Source organism: Mobula birostris, chromosome 8 (assembly GCF_030028105.1).
Source record: "Mobula birostris isolate sMobBir1 chromosome 8, sMobBir1.hap1, whole genome shotgun sequence".
Taxonomy (NCBI): Eukaryota; Metazoa; Chordata; class Chondrichthyes; order Myliobatiformes; family Myliobatidae; genus Mobula; species Mobula birostris.
Window position 1 is genome coordinate 75,774,913 of NC_092377.1, and position 25,067 is coordinate 75,799,979.

Sequence of the window (25,067 nt, forward strand, 5' to 3'; positions counted from 1 at the left end):
GCAGCAGTGAATTCAAAATGGCATTTGAATTTGAAAGCCATTAAGAATAGTGATTTCAGAAAATGAACAACTATGCCGATTCTAACTTTGATTCTTATACTCAGTGTAAATTTCAAGTTCAGTTTACAAATACCTGATTTATGTACAACTCATACATTCAAACAAAAATTTAAGAGACTGGCAGGATGGACTTGCTTGCAGCTGCAGGCAGCTTCTGCCATGTGGGAACTTGTTTTACAAATGCATTTCTGACTTTCGAACTGTCTAGGTTAAGAACAGTTGATAGGAATGGAACCTGGAGAGGACCTGTACAAATGGTTTTCTTCTAACTGAAGGAGACGGACACTGAGTCTACAGAAGTGAGGCAAACCAGCATCAACTTAGTGTACTCTGGACAGCTTACAGAGTAGGAGGTGATAGCTACCTTGAGGCACATCAGGGTATGTTAATCCCCAGTGTCTGACAAGTTGTTCCCTCGGACCCTATGGCAGGCAAGTGCAGAATTTGTCAGGGCCCTAGCAGAGATACTTAAATCATCCTTTGTGACAGGGGAGGTACCAAAGGATAGGAGGATAGCCAATGTTGTTCCTCTGTTTAAAAAAGGCTGTAAATATAAACCAGGAAATTATTGGCCTGTGAGTCTGACATCCGTTGTGGGAGTTATTGGAAGATATTTTAAGGGACCAGATATATAAGTATTTGGATAGACATGGACTGATTAAGGATAGTCAGTATAATTTTGTGCGTGGTGGGTCATGTCTGACCAGTCTTAATAGAGTTTTTTCAAGAAAGTTACCAGGAAAGTGGATGTTGTCTACATGGACTTTGGTAAGGCACTTGACAAGGTCCTGCATGGGAGGCAGGTCAAGAAGTTTCAGTTGCACAGTATTCAGAATGAGGTAGTAAATTAGATTAGACATTGGCTTTGTCGGGGAGAGTGGTAGTAGAGGGTTGCTTCTCTGACTGGTTCTGTATTTGCCTCAGGGATTGGTGCTGGTTCCTTGATTGTATGTTATCTACTGTATATCAATGATCTGGATGATAATGTTGTTAAATGGATCAGCAACTTTGCAGATGACACCAAGATTGGGGGCAGTGAGGAAGCTTATCATGGCTTGCAGAGGGATCTAAATCAGCTGGAAAAAGGGGCTGAATAATGGCAGATGAAATTTAGTGCAGACAAGTGCGACGTTTTGCACTTCGGTTAGGACCAACCAGGGTAGGTCATACACAGTGAATAGTAGGGCACTGAGAAGTGTGGTAGAACAAAGGGATCTGGTAAAGCAGGTCCATAATTTGTTGAAAGTAGAGCCACAGGTAGACAGGGTCATAAAGAAAGCTTTTGGCAAATTGGCTTTCATAAATCAATGTATTGCGTACAGGAGATTGGATGTTGAGTTGAGTTGTGTAAGATGTTGGTGAGGCCCAATTTGGAGTATTGTGTGCAATTTTGGTCTAACTATAGGAAAGATGTAAACAAGGTAGGAAGTATACAGAGAAAATTTACAAGGATGTTGCTGGGTCTGGAGGACCTGAGTTATAAAGAAAGGTTAAATTGGTTAGGACTGTATTCTTGAGAATGTAGAAGATTGAGAGGAGACTTGATAGAGGTATACAAAATTATGAGAGGTCTAGACAGGGTAAATGCAAGCAGGCTTTTTCTACTGAATTTGGGTGGGACTACAACCAGCGTCTGGGTTAGGGATGAAAGTGCAATGTTTAAGAGGAACTTGAGGGGAAACTTCTTCACTCGGAGGGTTGAGTTGTCTCAATCTACACAATCTGAGTTGCCTCAATCTACACTTAATGGGAAAACTTGTAAAGCATGAGTCCTGAAAAAGGTCTCGGCACAAAACGTTGACTGTTTACTCTTTCCCATAGAAGCTGCCTGACCTGCTGAGTTCCTACAGCATTTTGTGTCTGTTGCAAAGTATGAAATTTGTTGTAACAGTACAATCTCCTTCAGATGTTTACCCTGGCATCATATTTGTTTTGGCATCAGCTCTCTTTTAGGCATGCATGTACAGGAATTCAGGCTTGAAGAATCCACTTGATTTATATTTGGATCAAGCATTTAAGAAACCCATGGATGACAGAAAAATGGAGGGCTTTGTAGGAGAGAAGGGTTGCATTGATCTTAGAGTCGGTTCAAGGGTTGGCACAACATTGTGGGCCAAAGGGCCTGTATTGTGCTGTAGTATTGTGTTCTATATTTGATAAATAGGAGAATTTTAGAGTGTTTCTTTTTGCAGAAGCAAGCTTTGCCTGCTGCATCTTGTTACTTTAATGGTTTATAAATTGCACAAATCGCAAATAAGTATTTAAAATATTACTATTGAATATCCTTAGACAAGTGCTTTTTCCAGGCATTAGGTTTCAGACAATGAAGCTAACTAGAAAAGAGGAGCTAAAGCAGGTGAATTTAGGTAAAGATTACATTTAAATGGTTTGAGTGAAAGTAAATAGGAGAGTGTGAGAAACCCGGTACTCTGAACGCATTGGGATGCTTTTGAGATTGGTACTGCATTATTTCAACTTGTTGCACAAATTGCAGATTTTGCTTCTTGCTGAGGTGATGTAAACAGGATTTTCTGATGTATTATTAATTCTGCATTTTGGACACATAATTGATATGTCGTTACTACTATTATCATCCTAAAGAAGGTCCTCAATTCGGGAAACATAGAAGGGCTGGTTACTAACAGTAATTTAGCTGTTGATGGTTTATGGGTTTCTGTTCCCTCCCCGAGTCCTGAGTACTTTCTTGTTTTCTCTTTCTCTGTTGGAGGGAGCTGCAGATAATCCAGAACTGTATTGGTGAAGTCCACAACTCATTACAACGTTTCACTACTAAAATATGAATGTTGGTGAATGCAGATTATTTGGTGTCTACTTAGCATGTTTAAAAGACAATGATTAAGCGGATATACCATATGCCTAAAATAATTACCTGTCATGGCAACCTTCAAATTTAGTGTTCTTGGTTTTATGAGTTTCTGCTATTGTTATTCTTTTTCTTGTCAGTAGATGGGGATATTTGTGTTGGTCAATTCACAATATAACAGTTTTTCTGCCTAAGTAATTCCATCACATGCCTTCCTAATTCAGTACATTGAGAATTTTTAAAGTTAATTATAGCTGAGCTTTAGATGGAGTATATTTTTTGATGGTAAAGACTTTCCTCTCCATCATATTTGTTGTTCAATGATTTTATCATTTGGATTTCCAAAACGAATGTTTCTCAATTTATCAGGTGTTCTTTCTGTATTAATCTAGGAAAGGTTTTTTTCATTATTTTTGTGAAAGTCCCTTAGCTCCTATTTCCACTAAAAGTATTTTGTATAGTTGAACTTTCGACGTGTGTCAAAGCCATTCAAAAATTTGCTGTTAACTTTGATTAGAACTGTACAGTTCTACAGCATAGAAAAAGGCTCTTTGGCCCACCACATCTATGCTGACCATCATGCCCATCTACACTAATCCCACTTGCCTGCATTAACTCCATATCTCTTTGTACCTTGTTTGTTCAGATACCTGTCAAGATGTTTTTTAAATGTTGTTGCAGTCTACCTCTATTACCACTCTGGCAGCTAGTTCCAGATACCAACTACCCTTTGTGTGAAATGTTCACCCGTCAGGTCCCCTTTAAATCTACTGTCTTACCTTGTACCTTTACTGTTTAATGAGAAACAGACATTCACCATCTATCCTACCTATGCCTCTCATAATTTTATATATTTTTATCATGTCATGACATGGCCATTTTTACACCAGGGAAAACAGCCCATATAATCTCTCCTGATAATTCAAGTGAACCCAGGCAACACTCTCTGCACACTCTCTAAATTAATCACATCAATATTACAGTGTTTTAACCAGAACTGCACATGGTACTCCAAGTGTAATCTAACCGGAGTCTTGTACCTCTAACTTGGCATTGCAACTCTTATCCTTAGTGATAAAGGCGAGTAAGTATGCCGTGCACTTTCGTCACCACCTTGTCTACCTGTGTTCCAGTTTTGAGGGAAATATGAACAAAGACTCGCTGTTCAACAAAACTCCTCAAGGCCCTGTCAGGCACTCTGTATGCTGCTGGATTGTCCTGCCTTAGTTTAACTTCCCAAAATGCATCATTTCACAGTGTTCCAAGTTAAACTGCATCTGCTATACCTTTGCCCACTTCCCCAGTTGATCTATATCCTGCTGCAACCTTCCACAATTTTGTTTGCTGTCCACTCTACCACCAGTTTTGATATTATCTACATAGTTATTAATCATGCCACCTAACATTCTCATCCAAATCATTAATATGTATGCCAGACTACAGAGGACTCAGCACTGATCTCTCTGCTACACCTTTGGTCACTGGCCTTCAGTCTAATATTAAAAAAACTTCTACCGACACCATCTGTCTCCTACTACCAAACTTATTTTGTATCTAGTTTGCTAACTTACTGTAGATCCTATGTGTTCTAAAATTCTGGACAAGCTTACCACACAGGACTTTGTCAAAGGACTTACTGAAGTCAATGTAGACAATGTTTGTTGCTTCCCCTTCTCAGTCTTCTTAGTTGCCTGCTTTTAAAAAAAAAACTCAGTCAAATTCATGAAACATGATTTCATGCCTATCCAAGGACAAATAAATTATGTCCTTTAGAATCTTTTTCGATAACTTTCCCAGCACTATGTAATGCTCACTGGCTTGTATTTCCCCATCTTTTTCCTGCTGCCCTTAGAGTCATAGCACAGGACACAGGCCCTTCGGCTCATCCAGCTAATCTCAATTCCATGTGTTTGGTTTATGTCCCTCTTAATCCCAGCCCTCCATGTACTTATCCAAGTGCTTCTTCACTGATAGTTCTGTACCTACCTCAACCACTTCTGGCAGTTTGTTGCATATACTTACCACCCGCTGCATGGAAAAAAAATGCCCTTCAGGTACCTTTTAATTCTTTCCTCTCTTACCCTCAATCTGTGTCCGCTAGTTTTAATCTTGCCTACCCTGAGGAAAAGATTTACCTTCCACTTTATCTATGCCAAACAAAGGCACAAATTTAGCCACTGGAAGACTGGTGTGTTGCTAAGGAAGATACAAAAATCTCTGCCAAGCCCAAGCTATCTCCTCTTTAGCTTCCCATAACATCCTAGGTCAAACTTTGTGGATCATAAAATACCTCCAAAATCACTTCCTTTGTAATATTGATATCAGAATCAGGTTTAATATCACCGGCATGTGTTGTGAAATTTGTTAACTTAGCAGCAGCAGTTCAATGCAATACATAATATAGAAGAAGAGGGAAAATATAAAATAATAATAATAAATAAGTAAATCAATTACAATATACGTAATTGAATAGATTAAAGATCATGCAAAAAAACAGAAATAATATATATTAAAAAAGTGAGGTAGTGTTCACGGATTCAATGTCCATTTAGGAATCAGACAGCAGAGGGGAAGAAGCTGTTCCTGAATTGCTTGAGGTTGTGCCTTCAGGCTTCTGTACCTCCTGCCTGATGGTAACAGTGAGAAAAGGGCATGCCCTGGGTGCTGGAAATCCTTAATAATGGACACTGACTTTCTGAGACACTGCTCCTTGAAGATGTCCTGGGTACGTTGTAGGCTAGTGCCCAAGATAGAACTGATTAAATTTACAACCCTCTGCAGCTTCTTTCGGTCCTGTGCAGTAGCCCCTCCCTACCCCCCAATACCAGACAGCAATGCAGCCTGTCAGAATGCTCTCTATGATAGATACATCTGTAGAAGTTCAGGATATACTGTTCCCTCCCCCTGAACCAGCTTGCTTCCATGTTCTTCTCCACGGTAAATAAGACGAGGAATAGTCATTTAGGGCCTCGCCTATTTCTTGTGGTTCCACACATAGATCACCACACTAATCCTTTAATAATATATTATATGGGTTCTATTTTGTTAGCTGTGGTAAACTGGTGAACTGAATTCAAAATCCATTAAAATATTCTTTGCAGTTTATTTTCTTAAAGAACAAAACAAGTGAGCACTAGTTAGCCAATCAGAAATCACTCTTTTTGTCAAAAAATGCTCAAAAGTTATCTTGTTTGAAGGGGTTTTTGTTAATTTAGTAGGAAGAAGGGAATCTTGAAAGAAGTTCTGAAAATTTATACAACTGTTGGATTTTGAATAAGAAAGGCCGATCATACTATTATAGGAACATTGGAATATGAGTAGGTCATTCAGCCCTTTGTGTGGTCTGTCACGCATTTAGATCATGATTGACTTGTGTTTGATCTGATTTTGGTCATTTTACCCCTAATATCCATGCCTAACAAAAATCTATAAATCTCAATACTTTAAAATTTTCAAATGACCTTACTTAATACTGTTTTTCTGGAAGATAAGGAAGAACTTCAGACTTGCACTATCCTTTGTTTGTGGAAGCATATCCTGCTGTTATGTCTGAATAGTGTAAATCTAATATTAAGGCCATGCCCTTCTGTTCTAGACTCCCAAGAGAAAATAATTTCAGTCTATCAACCCAACCAACTCCTTTAATTGTTATAAACAACTCAATTGCTTTGCCCTTTCATCTACATTCCATAAAGAATATGTGCATGCTGCTTGTAGTACAGAACTTTGTGCTGCATTATAATTGAATGTAAACAGCAATGTATAACTCTTTAGTTAAATATTTGCAAGTTTGCCTTAGATTCTAAATATTTTAATTGTTTTCCATTTAATTTTAGTCGGCATATAGTAAAAACTGTTATCTACATGGGATAAGATGGCAGATGCCAGTTAATCCAATATTGGCCTGGGAGCTCCCTTGACACAGCCTAGATGTGGCTGGGGAACTCTTTGGCACTGTACTACTATCAGCCAAGGTACTCCCTTACTGGGGATAAAAATAAGTTATCCACTTTTCTGTTTGGTTGTTTTGCCAGTTAATTTTATGCTCTGGTGTGTGACCCCTCTGTCAGTGGGAACATTTTGTCTAAAATATTCTAGACCTTTTGTGATTTCACATACCTGTTTCAGTTCTCTCTTGCCCTCCTTTATTCTAAGGAAAACGATTGTATTCTTATAAATGGGTCCTTAAACTCTGGAATCATTCTGACATATCTCTTCTGCATTTTCCCTAATACCCAAGCCCTCTACATTAGTCCTAAAGTATGTTGCTGATAACTTCATCTTCTGGAATTTTCTGCTCTTTAGGCTAGGATTAAGAATGAATTTCTTCCACTTTTTTGAGGGTTCTGAGGTAAACAATGAGGCCAGTGTGGGAATTCTGGACTCTTCTACAGTTGGGGCAGGAAGTGCATTGCAGGGCAGGTGACTACATTGATTGTGAGATACTAAATTCATGTATCTGCATTGTCATTTCCTTAGAAATATTTCAAAATTAAATTAGTTTTATAACTTTATCATTACTATTTTGGCTAAACTACACCATAACGTTAAATGTATGTTCCAATTTTTAATTTACACATTATGAAATATTAGGTGAAAAATATGCTTGTTACTTGCAATGCACAAAAATTGCTGGTGAACGCAGCAAGAGGTACAGTCGACATTTCAGGACGAGACCCTTCGTTAGGACTAACTGAAAGAAATAATAAGAGATTTGAAAGTGGGAGGGGGAGGGGATATCGGAAATGATAGGAGAAGACAGGAGGGGGAGGGATGGAGCTAAGAGCTGGAAAGTTGATTGGCAAAAGGGATACGAGGCTGGAGAAGGGAGAGGATCATGGGATGGGAGGCCCAGGGAGAAAGAAAAAGGGGGGGGGGAAGCCCAGAGGATGGGCAAGGGGTTATAGTGAGAGGGACAGAGGGGGAAAAAAGGGTGGATGGGTAAATAAATAAATAAATAAATAAATAAGGGATGGGGTAAGAAGGGGAGGAGGGGCATTAATGGAAGTTAGAGAAGTCAGTGTTCATGCCATCAGGTTGGAGGCTACCCAGACAGAATATAAGGTGTTCTTCCTCCAACCTGAGTGTGGCTTCCCGTCCCATGATCCTCTCCCTTCTCCAGCCTCGTATCCCTTTTGCCAATCAACTTTCTAGCTCTTAGCTCCATCCCTCTCCCTCCTGTCTTCTCCTATCATTTCTGATGTCCCCTCCCCCTCCCCCTTCTAAATCTCTTACTATCTCTTTCAGTTAGTCCTGACGAAGGGTCTCGGCCCGAAATGTTGACTCTTCCTATAGATGCTGCCTGGCCTGCTGCGTTCACCAGCATTTTTTGTGTGTGTTGCTTGAATTTCCGACATCTGCAGATTTCCTCATGCTTGTTACTTACTGCCTTGCTCTGTGTGAATTTTATAATCCCGGATCAAAGAGATAGCTGGACCTCTGAGGGTAGCTTTCTTCTGAGGTGAGCATCATTGCTTCATGCTGACAGCAGATTGTGCATTTAGGTATTAGAGATTACAAAGTCTTTAGAGGATTGCTGTTGAAGAACGTTGTTAAGTTTGATATCAAGACTAATGAGCATTAAATTATGTTCCAGGCTTCTTAAGATTCATGTGTTTCTGCACTTGATGTAGAAGTATTTAGTATTGAAATTTAGATAGAAATCTTATTATCGTTCCAAAGGTAAACACCTGTTTCCCAGCTGTGAAAGCCTTCACTCAAATGAGAAAAAAAACTGTTGTGATTTCTTGAAAGAATACCTGTACTGCATTTGAAATAAGTTGAATAATTCAACTTAATGACCTCTTGGTTCAATGGTTATGCAGGTATTTGCCTTCAAGACATGGGTTCAAGCCTTATTTCAACGATTTTCAGCTGAACTTCAACAATACATTCATTGAGAGCTGTACAGATGGGAAATACCATATATTAGAGGACATATATTAAATTACAATACACTCTACCTATATGATTTTAAAATTCTGTAGTTCAGAAAAAAAAGACTTAAGTACTTCATTGGCTGTAAAATGCTTTGGATCATCTGAGAACTTGCTGAAAGCCATTTTAAGTCAGTTTTTTCCCTCTATGGATTAATAACATGCAATTTTGGCTTCAAGGAGTTCTAATTAATTTAGTGATGTTTATTTCATTTTTAGACTAACGTCACAACTTCACTTGATACTGTTGGGGCGGTAGTGGTGGACCATGAAGGAAATGTTGCTGCTGCTGTTTCAAGTGGAGGCTTAGCAATGAAGCACCCTGGGAGAGTTGGCCAAGTAATTAGCTTGTTTCATTTGTAAGATATTTGTATTTACATGCTAAACATATGTTCTACATTGGTTTCAATCAAGAAATAAATTCCCAATACAATTACAGTTTATTAATATTCCTTGTCAGCATTGGAACAGATGCATTAAAAACAATGTGGAATAAACTTTGTTCATTTGGCAACTGTTTTCTTTTTCTCTTATGGGATGTAAGCATTCCTGACAAGTAAAGCATCTACTGCCCAGCCTTACTGCATTTGAGAATGTAGGGGAGAGCCATGTTATATTTATTGAGTGCATTTCCACAGTGTTGTCAGGTAGAATATTTTAAAACGGTGAGCCAGCAATGGCAGAAATTTGATGATATGATGTATTTCCAATTTAGTATGCTGTCTGACTTTTTTGCATAAATATTGTAATGATATGAATTGGTCTGATGCTTCATGGCCCTTTTTTGTTGTTTTTCCTTGAAGTAGTTTTGAATTTAGATTTAATCTGCTTTATAGAAATTATTTTATTTTTGTGTTGAGGAAATGATCTTATTTTTGTGTTGAGTGATAATCCAAAATCTATTGTGCATGTATTAATAAGATCAAAATACTGACATTTTAAGTCCTACTTGCACTGTTGGGAATGTGAGTAGTTGTGCCAGAGAGGAAGGTGGTGGAGAAACAAAGCCAGAGAACCTGGAATGTGGATTGTGGGGTTGAGGGAAGAACCTTATAAATGAACAGGTTTCATATATTTCATATTTCCTTTCAACATATAAGGAAAGCATTCCACCCATCAAATGTGTTGTTTCAAAAGAATCTCATCAATCCCATTATCCATATTTAGTTCCATATAACCCATTCTCTTACTCATGCTTATTAACACAGACCTGATTACCCCATTAGCCTCTTACACAAGTGGTCATTTATAGCAGTCATTTTATCTACCAGCCAGCTTATTTTAAAAGTTTGTGAGGAAGCTGGAGGACTTGCGGGAAACATACATAGTCTCAGTGAATGACAATCTACATACAGATAGCTTCAGAGTTGAAATCGAACCCATACCTGCAGCTCCATTGTGCCGTCCACAGGGAAGGGAAGTGTGAAGGGTCAAAAGGAAGGGTGTGAAGTAAGGAATGCACTATGTGTTAAAGGTGTGTGTGTGTGTGTGTATATATATGAGAAAGAGAGCACAAATGCATACATGTGTGTCCATAATGTGTATCAATAAAAAGTAGTAACCAGTGTTCAATATATTAATTCGTGTAGCACTTCCATTGAGTTACTTTTGCCAAATGACATCTGTTTGAAATGATGTCACAGCAATAGAATAAAGTCTGAATGCTGGTAATGCTAGTTTAACATCACTGCAAAAGTGTTAATATTAAATAATAAATTTTGAAAGAAATTTGGAACATCTTTTGCAGCAGTTCTCTTATTGTTGAAGTTTAAAAAGATAGGTTTCCAACACTTGCTTGCATTTTGTTTTTAGGCAGCTGTATATGGGTGCGGTTGCTGGGCAGAAAATACAGGTGGCCGAAATGTGTATTCTACAGCTGTGAGTACATCAGGTATTAACTATATATGCAAAAATTTTTCCACGCCATCTATTTTTTAAGAGATATGCTTCAATTTATTAGAACACCATATGTGGGTGTGTTTTCTTTCACATTGCCTTTACTATCATACTTTAAAAATTGGACCTATGCAGGCCTAATTGGAGCTTTCAAAGGTGGTAGCCTAAGGGCTAGTTAAAGAGAAACTACCAAGGAAGCTATTGAAAGTAGGTTGTGAAGAAGCAGAGGGCTTGTTTAGGAAATATTCCAGCATCTATATATGAAATGATTACATGTTTTACAAATAACGCGAAGGATGATGAAGGTGCTTGCACAATAGATTAGAACTGGATTGGGTTAGGGTGTTTGACAGGGGTACCCTAGGAAGTGACAAGATTAATTTATAAACAAGAGCAAAACTTTTACTGGGCAGCCAGGGATGATCATAGAATAGTATTTAATACATGATAGGATATGAGTAGTGTAGTGTATCACTCCGTTAGGAGTATTCTGTAGGTCCCCCAATACCAACAGGGGCACTGAGAACACTGGACAACAAATGTTTTCAAAAGTGTTGCTTCCTCAGAATTTTTTTTTTGTTTATGATAGACTGCTTGAAGATGAACACAAATATAATTTCAGACTACTTGTATCACGTAGGAATTTGGAGAAACAACAAATTAACTTATTGAATATAATGTGTTTAATTGCATAATGGTGCTAATGCTTTGCAATAGTTCAACTAAGTTAAAAATATTTTGTTAATGATTTTCATTTGTACTCAGTGTCTGAGGCTTCTCGCTTAAGTGTCCAACAATAATTTGCCAGCATTGATGGATTCCAGTTGCCCTGGTATCTTTCCTCCATGACCGCAATATCCTGGTGAAACCTTTCACCATGCTCGTCACTAACAGCACCAAGATTTGCAGGGAAGATGTCTAAACAGGAATGCAGAAAATGAATCTTTAGTGACATGTTACATTTCATGGTTTTATATGCTTGAAGCATGCTTTCAACCAGCTGCATGTAGTTCAGTGCTCTGTGAAGAAGAAAGCCCTTAACTCCGAGTGGAGTCATCAGGATGCTGTCATGACGGTGTTTTTTTTAGCAGGCTTTCTTATTTTTACGAGGCCGAGTTGCTAGCTCGATGCTCACCCAGCACGGATGGAAAGCGTGCAAGGGAGCAGGCTGGATTCGTACTCGGGAGCCTTCGCTCCGAAGTCCGGCACTGATACCACTATGCCACCAGCCGGCTATTGGTGCTCTTTAGATGCCGAGAAAAATTTCAACAACTTCCTTGAATGCCTTCCAACTGATTTCCTCTGGTCCCACTAGAAATTCTTCAAATTGCCTGTCATTGATGACCTGTTTGATTTGTGGACCAACAAAAATGCTTTCCTTAATCATGGCATCATTTATTCTGGGAAGCATCTGTCTCAAATATCAAAATCCTTCATAGAAGTTTTTGTGCCTGGTGATAGCAAATTCCATCCTTAGAGTCCTGAACCCAATAATTATTACTAAAACCTGTCCTGCCATGCAGCAGCCGCGCCGCCTAAGCATGCCCAAGCATGCCTGGACAAGATAGGAAACTTTCCAGCTTACATTATACACAACATTTTAATTGACTTGAATTATGAATTGAAATAATAAACATGTTTATTAAAAAGTGGTGCGTGATAGGGAAATTTCATAGTGATTTTCATGATCAGTAGCCCAAAATTCTTAAGATACACCTAAAGTATTCAGGAAGCAGAATCTTTGTTGTCCAGTGGAATCAGGTAAATAGGCAGATTTTGGAAAGTGCAAAAATAACAGGGTTATTATCATTGGGGATTTCAACTTCCCTAATATTGATTGGCAGCTCCTTCGTGCAAAATGTTTAGATGGGCAGAATTTGTTCAGTGTGTCCAGGAAAGATTCGTGACACAGTATGTGGACAGGCCAACTAAAGGAGAGGCCATACTGGTTCTAGGATGCTCATCTCGGTGGGTGAGCATTTCAGAGACGGTGACCACAACTTCAATATAGCTTTGGGAAAGGATAGGAACAGACAATGTGGGAATGTAGTTAATTACTATTACAGCAAGCTGGAACAACCAACGCCTATTGGTCAGCTGAAAACCAATCCCAGACTGACTTTCACTGATTATCCTATCAACGTCTTGAATATTCTTGTGTAAACCATTTAAATAGTCATGCTTTGGAATGGAAGTTTTGTGATTGTGTAGTTGTGTGGTTTTCAGAAATAAAGATCCAGCTTTGGGTCTTATCAGTAGTTACAGGCAACCAAACACAACAAATTGCTGACGAGGTGTTGTATTATATCAACATGGCAATTTCAGCAGATGTTTGCACGCAATTCCACAACAACAGCAAGCTCAATTTGAGGTGGCCCAGCTGAAGTTTATCAAATCTTTGATGAGAAATTTATCTTTGAGTCCATGAGTGTGGTTTCTCCAGTCAAGGTTGAGGAAGATATTGTACCCTTCTACCAATGTCATACATCGCTCTGAACTGTGGCCTCCTGTTTAATGTTTGGAGACAGAGTAGTGATTCCATGAGCACTTTGACCAAAAGTACTGAAACAGTTGCACTGTGGTCACCTAGGTATCAATCGAATGAAAGTCCTGGCAAGAAGCTTTGTGTACAGACTAGGCAAAGATGAAGGTATCACATCCATATGCAAGCAGTGTATTTTGCTCTATGACTGCTGGGAATCAAAGTAGAGCCAATGCACAACCATGGCCTCAGAGTCGAGTACATAGTGACTTCGCTGGCCCAATTAACGGGTGTAGCAACCTTGTCCTAGTTGAAACCTATTCCAAATGGTCAGAAGTATGAAGTTACCATTCAACAGCTGCTGCAGACCTTCAGCCAGTTTGAGTTGCCAGAAATGCTTGTTTCTGACAGTGGTACTCAATTTAGTTCACAGTGGTTTGCTGCATTCTGCCAGAACAGCAGGATTATCCACATCTGCTCATCCCCATATCATCCAGAGTCCAACAGCCAAGCAGAGAGGTGTATTGATATCTTCAAACAGTCGCTTCTTCAGTCAAGAGGGGAAGGAGCATCAGCTGAGGCTCTCAACAGATTTCTGTTGATATATGGAATTAGACTGCATCTAGACGTCAAGGGAAGGCTCCAGGTGAAGAGTTTTGGGAAAGAAAACCGTGCGCAGTACTGGATGCAATACTGCCACAGCATCCAACATCCAAAACAGCAGATGGTCAGGTGCACAAGGTAGCCATGCAGAACGTGGTCGATGGGTGAGGTCATACAAGAGCAGAGCAGTAGTGTGGGCCAGACAGTATTGCAGTGGGCAAGATCCTTGGGTGTCAGGTCAGATTGTCAAATGAAGGGGGAAAGTGCTGCACATCAACCATTTGCAGGTATATGTTCCCAAAGGCACAAAAGGTTTATCAGGCAGATCATTGAACATAGAGCTAGGCCTTGCATCACCTGGAAGAGTTTGATTTACCCCGATTGAACCAACCACCCATGCCAGCACAGACACAAGCAACATTGTGACAAGAAAGTGACAGCCTGAAATCACTTAGGAAGACTGATCACCAGCATAAGCCAGTTGTTGCAATCCAAAGCAACCCTTGGCTCAAATCTTACAGGTAATCATCTTCAAGGGGGAGGTGTTATGACAAGCCAATATAGCCAACACCTATTGGTCAGCAGATAACCAATCCCAGGCTGACTTTTACTGATTGTCCTATCAACATCTCTAATGTTCTTGGATAAGCCATTTAAATAGTCCTGCTTTGGGATGTACTGTTGAGTTTTGAGATTTTTGCAGTTGCATGGTTTTAGTGAATAAAGGGTTATTTCGAGTTCCAGCTTTGTTTCATCTCCTGGCTTCAGGTCTCATCTGTAGTTACAGGCAAGCAAACACAACAATTATGATCATATTAAGCAGGAACTTGGGAGCATAAATTGGGAACAGATGTTCTCAAGGAAATACACAGCAGAAATTTGGAGGTTGCTTAAGAGAGCACTTGTATGGGGTTCTGATGATTATTATTATGATTATGAGGACACGCAGTCCCCTTTTATTGTCATTTAGTAATGCATGCATTAAGAAATGATAAAATGTTTTTCCAGAATGATATCACAAAAACACATGACAAACAGACTTAAAAACTAACAAAAACCACATAATTATAACATATAGTTACAACAGTGCAAAGCAATACCGTAATTTGATAAGAACAGACCATGGCATAGTAAAAGTCTCAAAGTCTCTCGAAAGTCCCATCATCTCACACAGACAGTAAATCTTCAGCGCTACCAACTTGCCGATGCAGCATCCTGGAAGCATCCGACCACAGTCCAACTCCGAGTCCTTCCAAAAAACTCCGAGCCTCTGACCCACCCCTTCAACACCAAGCACCATCTCTGCCGAGCGCTTCGACCCCGGCCCCGGCAGCAGGTGATACACAAAGCCAAGGATTTGGGGCCTTTGTCTCCAGAGATTCTCGATCGCACAGTAGCAGCGGCAGTGAAGCAGGCATTTCAGAAGTTACTCCAGATGTTCCTCTGCGCACTGTGCTTCTCACGGCTGTCTCGATCAAATCTGGATAGTGCACGGCCCCTAGTTACACATACGATATTCATTCAGAATGGCCGCGCGTGCTGCGTCGCGCTGCCATCTTCTCCTTCCTTAGGTTTATCTTTGTGACAAGGAAGGGATGGCAGGATGAAAGAACCATGAGGTGGGACATTTAGTCAGGAGGAAGAAGAAAGTATACTTAAGAAGCCAAAATCAGACAGGGCTCTTGAGAGTTATAAGGTAGCCAAGGAAGAGTTTAAGAGCGGTCTTGGAAGAACAAGAAGAGGACATGAGAAGACCTCGGCTAGTAAGAGTATGATTAAGGAAGACCTCAAGGTGCTGGAGGATGACTAGAGTGAGTGTAGTACTGCTCAGGAATGAAGGGAGAAATGTGCTGGAGACAGAAGTGGTAGAAGAGGTCTTTAATGAATACAGGAGAGAAACTTTGAATATGAGATCAGTGTAAAACTGGCTAATATGCTGCAACATATTGAGGTTCAAGAAAAAAGTTGGTCAAGAAAGGTAATGGGGATAATCCAGGGATTTATAGACCAATGAGTCTTCTGTCAGTGGTGGTCAAATTAATGGAGATGATTCTTAGGGACAGGATTTTCTAGCATTTGGAGAAACATAGTTTTATTTGGGATAGTCAGCATAGCTCTGTGAGGTGGCATGCCTCCCAAGCCTGATTGAGTTTTCAAGTTTCGCAAAACAATTTGATGATGGTAGAGCAGTGTGTATGTATGGATTTTAATTAAGCTGTTCACACAGTTCCCCATTGTAGACTCATCCAGAAAGTCATGAGGCATGGGATCCATGGAAACTTGGTTGCTTGAATTTAGAATTTGCTTGCCCATAGAAGGCAGAGAATAGTAGTAGAGTCGGCCCTCCTTACCCGCGAGTTCCACATGTACGAATTCAACCAACCGCGAATCGGGATAACTCGGAAGTTCTCTCTCCAGCACTCGTTCGAGCATTGTTTGCCTCACGTCTTGTTCGTTCGCTACTTTGTTTCTGTGGAAAAAATGGCTCCTAAAAAGCAATTACGTGGTCAAAGCAATTCCTCAAAGGCTAAGAGGGAATGTAAAGTGCTATCTCTCACCGAGAAATTAGAAATATTAGATCTTTTGAAAGGTGGCATGTCGCTTTCCAAAGTGGGCCATAAGGTTGGTAAGAACGAATCGAGCATTCGCACAATAAAGCAGAAAGAAGCTGAAATTCGTGGAAGTATTAGAGCTAGGGGTGGCTGGCTGGCTATGTAAAGCGCTACAGCCTCAAGAACTTAAAGATCACGGGAGAATCAGCGTTTCCAGAAGAGCTACGATGGTTGCGTCTGTACTGAACATGTACACACTTTTTTTTTCGTCATTATTCCCTAAACAATACAGTATAACAACTATTTACATAGCATTCACATTGCATTAGGTATTATAAGTCAACGGAACAGAAACACTGCGGACAGCAGGTCCTGTGCTGCCCTGGGTCCTGAAGTCCACCCGCACTGAGACAGATTAAATAAGGGACTTGAGCATCTGTGTTTTTTGGTATCCGCGGAGGGGGGGTCTCAGAACCAATCCCTCGCAGATAAGGAGGGCCAACTGCATATAGACTGTATTCTTCCTGGAGGTCAGTGAACAATGGTGTCCTGCAGGGATCTGTTCTGGAACCTTACTCTTTTTTTTCATATGATGACTTGGATGAGGAATTGGAAAGGTGATTGGTAAGCTTACAGATGACACAAAGGTTTGTGGTGTTGTGGATTGTGTGGAAGGTTGTCAATGAGATATAGACAGGATGCAGAGAAAGGCAGAGAAGTGACAGATGGAGTTCAGTCTGGAAAAATGTGGTGATACATTTCAGAAGATTAAACTTGAAGGCGGAGTACAAGTTAATAGCAGTATTCTTGACAGTGTTCAAGAATAGAGGGACCTTGGGTTCCAGTCAATAGATTACTCAAAATTGCCACACAAGTTCGACTGCGCAAGCGCGTGAAGGCCTGTGAGAACAGCGGGAGAGTTTAAAAAGCAAGCAGATTAACGGAGCGGGCATTGTAGGAGCGGGTGACAGAGTAGGAAAGCTTTGGCGAGCAGAGGCTGAGGACGAGCTTGCTCCCAGTGAGGTAAGGCCGGGTAAGTTCCTTTAATTAATCTAATTAACTTAGAAGTAGGTAGTGGAAGCAGGCAGCAGTTAGGGCAGCCGAGTGCTCTGTTTGCAGTATGTGGGAAGTCAGGGCGAGCACAATTGTCCCTGATGACTACACCTGCAAAAGGTGCATCCGGCTGCAGCTCCTGACAAACCGAGTTAGGGAACTGGAGCTGGAGCTGCATGAACTTTGGATCATTCGTGAGGCAGAGGCAGAAATAGACAGGAGTTTCAGGGAGACAGTCACCCCTAAAAGTCAGGAGGCAGGTAGCTGTGTGACTGTCAGGAGAGACAAGGGGAATAGACAGAATGAGCAGAGCACCCCTGTGGCTGTTCCCATCAATAACAAATATACCGTTTTGGACACCGTTGGTGGGGACGACCTACCAGGGACAAGTTGCAGTGGTTGTGTCTCTGGCACCGAGACTGGACCCCCAGCTCAGAAGGGAAGGAGGAAAAAGAGGAGAGCAGTAGTGACAGGGGATTCGATAGTTAGGGGGACATATAAGAGGTTCTGTGGGAGAGATCGAGAATTCCGGATGGTCTGTTGCCTCCCTGGTGCCAGGGTCCGCGATATCTCAGATCGAGTTTTTGGTATTCTCAGGAGGGAGGGGGATGCAGCCTGATGTCGTGATCCATGTAGGGACCAATGACGTGGATAGGAAGGAGGAGGAGGTCCTGCAAAGAGAGTTTAGGGAGTTAGATGCAAAGTTGAAGGACAGGACCTCCAGGGTTGCAATCTCAGGGTTGCTACCCATGTCACATGCTAGTGAGGCTAGAAATAGGAAGATAATGCAGCTAAATACGTGGCTAAGGAGTTGGTGCAGGAGGGAGGGCTTCATATCTCTGGACAATTCGGCCTTGTTCCAGGGAAGGTGGGACCTGTTCCGACGGGACGGGTTGCACCTGAGCTGGAAGGGACAAACATCCTTGCGGGAAGGTTTGCTAGTGCTGCTCCGGGAGTTTAAACTAGATTTGCAGGGGGAGGGGAACCAGAGTGTTAGAGCAGATAGTGAGGTGGAGGAGGATAAAGGTCATGCGAGAACTGCAAGTATAGTACATGGAGTAAAGCCAGATCTAACATATAAAGAGGCTTTGAGGAAAAAGAAGCAGAAAAAGGGTACAGAGGAGATTTACCAGGATGCTGCCTGGTTTACAGAGTATGCATTATGATCAGGGATTAAGGGAGCTAGGGCTTTACTCTTTGGAGAGGAGAGATGATAGAGGTATACAGGATATTAAGAGGAATAGATAGAGTGGACAGCCAGCGCCTCTTCCCCAGGGCACCACTGCTCAATCCAAGAGGACATGGCTTTAAGATAAGGGGTGGAAAGTTCAAGGGGGATATTAGAGGAAGGATTTTTTACTCAGAGATTGGTTGGTGCGTGGGATGCTCTGCCTGAGTCAGTGGTGGAGGCAGATACACTAGTGAAGTTTAAGAGACTACTAGACAGGTATATAGAGGAATTTAAGGTGGGGGGTTATATGGGGAGGCAGGGTTTAAGGGTCGGCACAACATAGTGGGCCGAAGGGCCTGTACTGTGTTGTACTATTCCATGTTCTATGTTCAAGTTGATGGGGTGGTTAAAAAGGCATATGGTACGATAGCCTTTATTAGACAGACGATTGAGTTCAAGAGCCACAGAATAATGTTGCAGCTTTATAAAACTTTGGTTAGATCACACTTGGAGTATTGTGTTCAGTTCTGTTTGCCTCATTATAGAAAGGATGTGGAAGCTTTAGAGAGGGTGCAGAGCAGATTTAATAGGATGCTGCCTGAATTAAAGAACATGCCGTAAGAGGAAAGTTTGAATGAGCTGGAACGTTTCTCTTTGGAATGAAGGAGGATGAGAGGTGATTTGTAGAAGAGTATTCACAGAACAGCAATGGGCTATATACCAGAGGACGTCTGTTGAAGGAGGAATGTTTAGGGGAGATGTCAGAGGCTTTATTTTTACAGAGTGGTAGGTAGATGCAATGCACTGCCAGTGGTGGTAGTAGTGGCTGATACATAGGACATAGAACATACAGCATTAAAGCACAGTACAGGCTCTTCAGTCCATGATGTTGTGCTGACCTTCTGCCCTATTCTAAGAACAATCTAACCCTACCTTCCCACATAACTCCCCATTTGTCTTTCATCGATATGCCTCTATAAATGTTATTTAAATGCCCCTAATAACGACATCCCTGGCAGGGTGTTCATGCAACCACCATTCTCTGTGTAAACATCTTACACCTGACATCCCCTTTATATTTTCCTCCAATCACCTTAAAATTATGCTTCCTTGGATTAGTCACTTCAGCCCTTGGAAAAATTTTCTGGCTTGCCACTCTTTCTATGCTTAATATCATCTTGCACACCTCTATCAAGTCACCTCTTATCCTCCTTCGCTAATAAATGCTCTCTGGTCCAGGCAGCCTAGTAAATGTCAGCTCTGCATTCAGTCTAAAGCATTTATATCCTTCCTATAATGAGGCAACCATAACTAAATACAATATTCTAAGTGTGGTCTAACCAGGGTGTTATGGAGCTGAAACATTACCTCACAACTCTTGAACTCAATTTCTCTGACTAATGAAGCCCAACACACCATATGCCTTTTAAACAGCCCTCTCAACTTATGTGGCAACTTTGAGGGATTTATATACATGGACCGCACTATTCCTCCACGTTGCTAAGACTGTATTCTATCCTGTATTCAACCTTCCAAAATGAATCTCTTTACAATTTTCTGGGTTGATCTCCATCGACCACTTCTCAGCCCAGCTTTGCATTCAATAGGAACATTTAGAGATTCCTGGCTGGGCACATTGATGTAAGAAGAATGAAAGGTTATGGGGAAATGCAGGAGGAAAGGTTTAGATTGATCATGGAGTAAGTTTATATAGGTCAGCAAAACATTGTGGACTGAAGAGCCCTTACTCTGCTGTATTGTGCTATGTACTATGTTCTACAATAGATCTAGTGAAGTTAATAAAGTAAACAAGCCCTGTTAGTTGAGGAGTAGGTGAGGTTTTGGCCAGTGAACCAGCTGACCCACGTTTGAAATTTGCAGTGATTCTGAGTACACTTAAAACCTTGGGAGCCTCCTTGTGTGTAACATCCTCGGCAAAAGATTATCTTAACTGCTCCTTTGCCTGCATGTGTAAACTTGAATATATTTTATCCTGGAACATTAATGTGGTTTCCTTCTTTTAACACAGTCTGCATTAAATCTGGCAAATAGCACCAGCCATATTCTTTGGGCTTATTTTTTGACCAGCTCCATCTGTAAAATCCAATCATCCACAGGCCTTTCATAAGCATATGACTAGTTAAGTAATTGCCTATTTCATTACTTTCTATGATAATTTTCTGGAAGTAATGGTGTTTAACTCCTCCCCCATTTGAAATTTGCAGAAACCAGAGCAAATGTTCCCCTGTCCTAAGAGTAGAGGGTACTATTTCAATGGACTAGAAGGGCACTAATTTGATTGTTAAGAAAACTGTAAAAAAAAATTGTAAAATCACTCTGATTAGCTGAAAATGGGAGCTACCTTAAAATCCTCTTCAAAATTTAGTCCTTTACTAGTTACAAATAAATCTTGGAAAGGATGTGTTGCTTTCGTGAAGGCAGAACTTCCTGCTTTGTGATCAGTTAAACTTCGAATTTCACGGGCGTCACTGATGGGACTATTGGTCTTTATCTTTGTTAGTAATCAGTATGTCGCCTTGGTTTATGCAAAAGTTTGTGGAAATGCCAAACCCTTGCATGAGAATAATAATGATTGCAATCAGATTTGGACACATTGACAAATAGTCCCATGTCTTGCAGAGATCCCTGTGTCTTATGCTTTTGGTTGGCTAATACGTTAGATTTTGGTTTAGAACTGAAGACATTTTGCTACCAAGATAACATTGTCATAATGCAGGGGTTCCCATCCTTTTCAATGCCATGGGCCAATACCATTAAGCAAGAGGTCCATGGACCCCAGGTGGGGAACCCTTGTCTTAATAGATCATGATTTATATGGTTTACCTGTAATTGCAGCAGTAGATAGTATACTAGCAAATGTAAAATAAAATTTTGTCCCTTTCTATACCATATATAGGCAATGACACGACCAGAATCGCATATATGATATTGCATATAAGCAGGCTATTTATCCTGTTGTGCATATTTGCTCAAAGAGCCATTCAATAAACCCCACTCTCCTCTTATCCTTTTCCTGTGGTTTTCTAGTTTTCTTAATCAAGTACTATTCAAATTTCTTTTTGAAAATTGCCAATGAATCCATTCCCTTTGATTACTATTAATACGTCCTACTCTATTTCACTTACAGTATTAGATGAGTGATTGAATAAGGCCTCTTGGAATTGGAAAGCATGTACTAGCATTGAGAGAGGAATGGTTAAAGGACAAAGGGAGTAGGAATATTTAAGTTATTTTCAGATTGACAGGTGTTACTTCGTGCCAGAAGGACCAGGACTTGGAACCCAAGCTAATTGTAAAGTTATTTATAAATTGGATTATTGACTAAGATAACGGGACTGAATGTGAGGCACACAAGCTAGATGGCAATATAATACCGGCAAGGAGATAAGGTGGAAGATGTATAATTAGTTCTGCAGATGCTGGAAATCCAAAGCAACACACACAAAATACTGGAGGCGCTTAGCAAGTCAAGTAGCATCCTGGGATATAAATAAACAGTCAACGTTTTGAGCTGAGACGCTTCTTCAGGACTGGAAAGGAAAGACACTAGAATAAAAAGGGGGAGCGGGGGAGGAGGATAGCTAGAAGCTGATAAGTGAAACCAGGTGAATAGGAAAGGAAGGAATGTAATAGGAGAGGAGAGTGGACCATAGGTGATAGGGTAGGAGGAGGGGACTCAGGGGGAGATGACAGGTGAAAAAAGGTAAGAAGCCAAAGTGGGGAATAGAAGAAGGGGAAAGGGGAAGGGATTTTTTATACCAGAAGGAAAAATCGATATTCATACTATCAGGTTGGAGGCTACCCAGATGGAATACAAGGTGTTGCTCCTCCACCTTGACAGTGACCTCATCATGGCACAAGAGAAAGCCATGGACTGACATATAGGAATGGGAATGGCAATTAAAATATTTAGCCACTGGGAAGTTTCACTTTTGGCAGATGGAACGGAGGTGCTCAATGAAGTGGTCCCCCAATTTATGATGGGTCTCACCAATGTAGAGGAAGCCACAGCAGGAGCACCGGACACAAGAGACGGCTCCTGCAGATTTGCAGGTCAAGTATTGCTTCACCTGGACAGACTGAGGCCTTGAATGGAGATGAGGGAGGAAGTGAATAGGCAGGTGTAATACTTTGACCGCTTGCAGAGAGAAATGCCAGGAGGGACAAATGGACAAGGGAATCATGGAAGGAGCAATAATATATAATTAGTTTGCAAGGGAATATAGGCTGGTTAAGTAAATAGACAGAAAGCTGGAAGATAGAGCATAATATGAGGCATTCATTTAGGAAAGAAGCATAGAATGTTTAAAAAATAAGGAACTAATAAGTGCTTTCCAGTAGCATCCAAATGTAGTTGTAAACAAAATACAGAAACATTGTGTGAAACTTGGTGATGTTGTTGATAGTGAGGCAGACAGACTTAGGTTACAGGAAAATATTGATCAAGTGATAGAATTTAAATCTGATTAATGTGGGCTAATATATATGTTGAGAGGACTATCAAGATCGAGCATACACAAGAATGATAGGGCCCCAGGGATTAATGTATATCAAAGATCCTTTGTTCTTCAAGTCCAAGGATCCCTTCATAGCACCGGTAGTTGAGGTGGTGAGGAAGCAATGTGGAATACTAGTCTTCATCAGCTGGGAGATTAAAATGTAAGAACCATGAGGTTAGGGTGCACCTTTGTTAAATATTGGTTAGACCACAATTGGAGTACTGTGTATGCGTTTGGTGACCACACTTACAGAAAGGATACGATTGTATTGGAGACGGTACAGAATAGATTCACAGGAGTGCTGCCTAGGATGGAATATTTTAACTATGAGGAGAGGTGAGGTGGGCTGGGTTTGTTTCTCTTGGACTGGAGCAGGATGAGTGGAGACCTGAATGAGGTAAACAATGATGGGCATAGATGGAGTAAATAGTAGGAAATGCTTCCTCATTACATAGGTGTCAAAAACTAGAGGATGTGTGTTCAAGCTAAAAGGGGAAGAGTTTTGGAGGGGATGGGAGGCAGATTTTTTTTCAGTGAGAGGGTGATTGGATTTTGGAATGCACAGACTGATTGGGTGGTGGAAGTAGATATTTTAAAAATACAGAGATGTATTTAAATGAGCATTTTACTTAACCAGGCGTGGAAAGCTATGGACCAAGAAATGATAAATGAAATTGGCATAGGTTGGACAATTAATGATCTGAATGGACATGGTTGGCTGAAGGATCTGTTTGTGTGTTGTATAACTAAATCTAACATGCAGGTACTGCAAGTAGCTGGGAAGTTAGATAACACATTGGCCTTTATTGCAAACAGGTTGGAATATAAGAGCATTTACCTCTTGCTGTTGTTGTCCAGGACTTTCTGAAACCTTTTCTGGACTACTATGTGAATTTTAGTCTGGATACATAAAGACACATACACTTGCTTTGGGAGCTTTGCTAACTAGGCCCGGTAGATTAAATTATAGGATGGGGCAAATTGTCAAATAATGAAATTGATCACTTGGCTGTAGAGAAATTGTCTAGTGAATAAAACTGTAGGGCCTAGTTTAGAGCTGAAGGATTGACCATTTAGGACTGAAATGGGAAGATTTTGAATTCTCAACTCCAATTATTTAGTATAATTGTGATTGGCACATTTATAGACTTTTATGGAAATCAAGGGATATGAGGATACTATGGGAAAGCAGATTTGAGGTAAGTATCAGCCATGATCTTGATCCATGGTAAAATGCTTTCAGTCTACTTTGGCCTCAAAAGTTCTTTTTCTTAAATTAATAAAACATTCTAGAGGGCATTTTTAAAATATCTTTTTGTTGACACTTAGTGCACCAAACTCTTATGGTAGTGTGATTTCCATGAATAGTATCTTGTACCAATTGCTCAGAAAGGTAACCAGGGCTGCATTTTAAACACGTAAATGTCACTGGCTGCAAAGTCTTTATCATATGGTGCACAGAACAGAAATGAATTTTTTTTCTCATAATGGGAGGTTCTTTCATGTTTGAAATTGAAAACGTGTGTATCTTAATGCAGCAAATGTATGTGTGTTCTTTTACATGCACCTGTTTCTAATTTTCAAACATGAAAGACGTGCATCAAAAGCTCTTTAAAAATACCGCAATTTTCCTGTGATACACAATGAACATTAAGCTTATGAGTAATAATGATTGTTCAAGCTATGCTTCCTAAACTCTTATTATTTAAGACAAATGACCACGTGGGTGTCTTCCTTAAGCATCATCTTTGTTTTTTTGTTGAGATTCTCATCCAAGAACTGTTACTAAGATTGATTTTTTTTCTTGAAGAATAATTCCATTGTGGTTTGAATAGAGTTCATACAGAAAACTACAAGGGTAAACACTACAGTTACATTTTCAGATTGATTGTGTTTCCAATAAACATAGTTTCAAGCTAAAAACACTTGTAACATTAAATAATTTGTTAATTATTATTGTTGGATGTTAT

General features: G+C 40.3%; 1 protein-coding gene across 6 annotated transcripts in view; it reads left to right on the forward strand.

The window, feature by feature from the left end:
• tasp1 (taspase, threonine aspartase, 1) overlaps window positions 1-25,067 on the forward strand; it is a 137,601-nt gene that overhangs the window by 75,598 nt on the left and 36,936 nt on the right. For 5 of the 6 annotated variants that reach the window (XM_072265475.1, XM_072265476.1, XM_072265477.1 and 2 more), the window contains 2 exons: window positions 9,040-9,159; window positions 10,633-10,711. In XM_072265475.1, the coding sequence (XP_072121576.1) occupies window positions 9,040-9,159; window positions 10,633-10,711 (199 nt within the window). The remainder of the gene's footprint in view (window positions 1-9,039; window positions 9,160-10,632; window positions 10,712-25,067) is intronic. The other variant, XM_072265478.1, reaches the window with a different exon arrangement.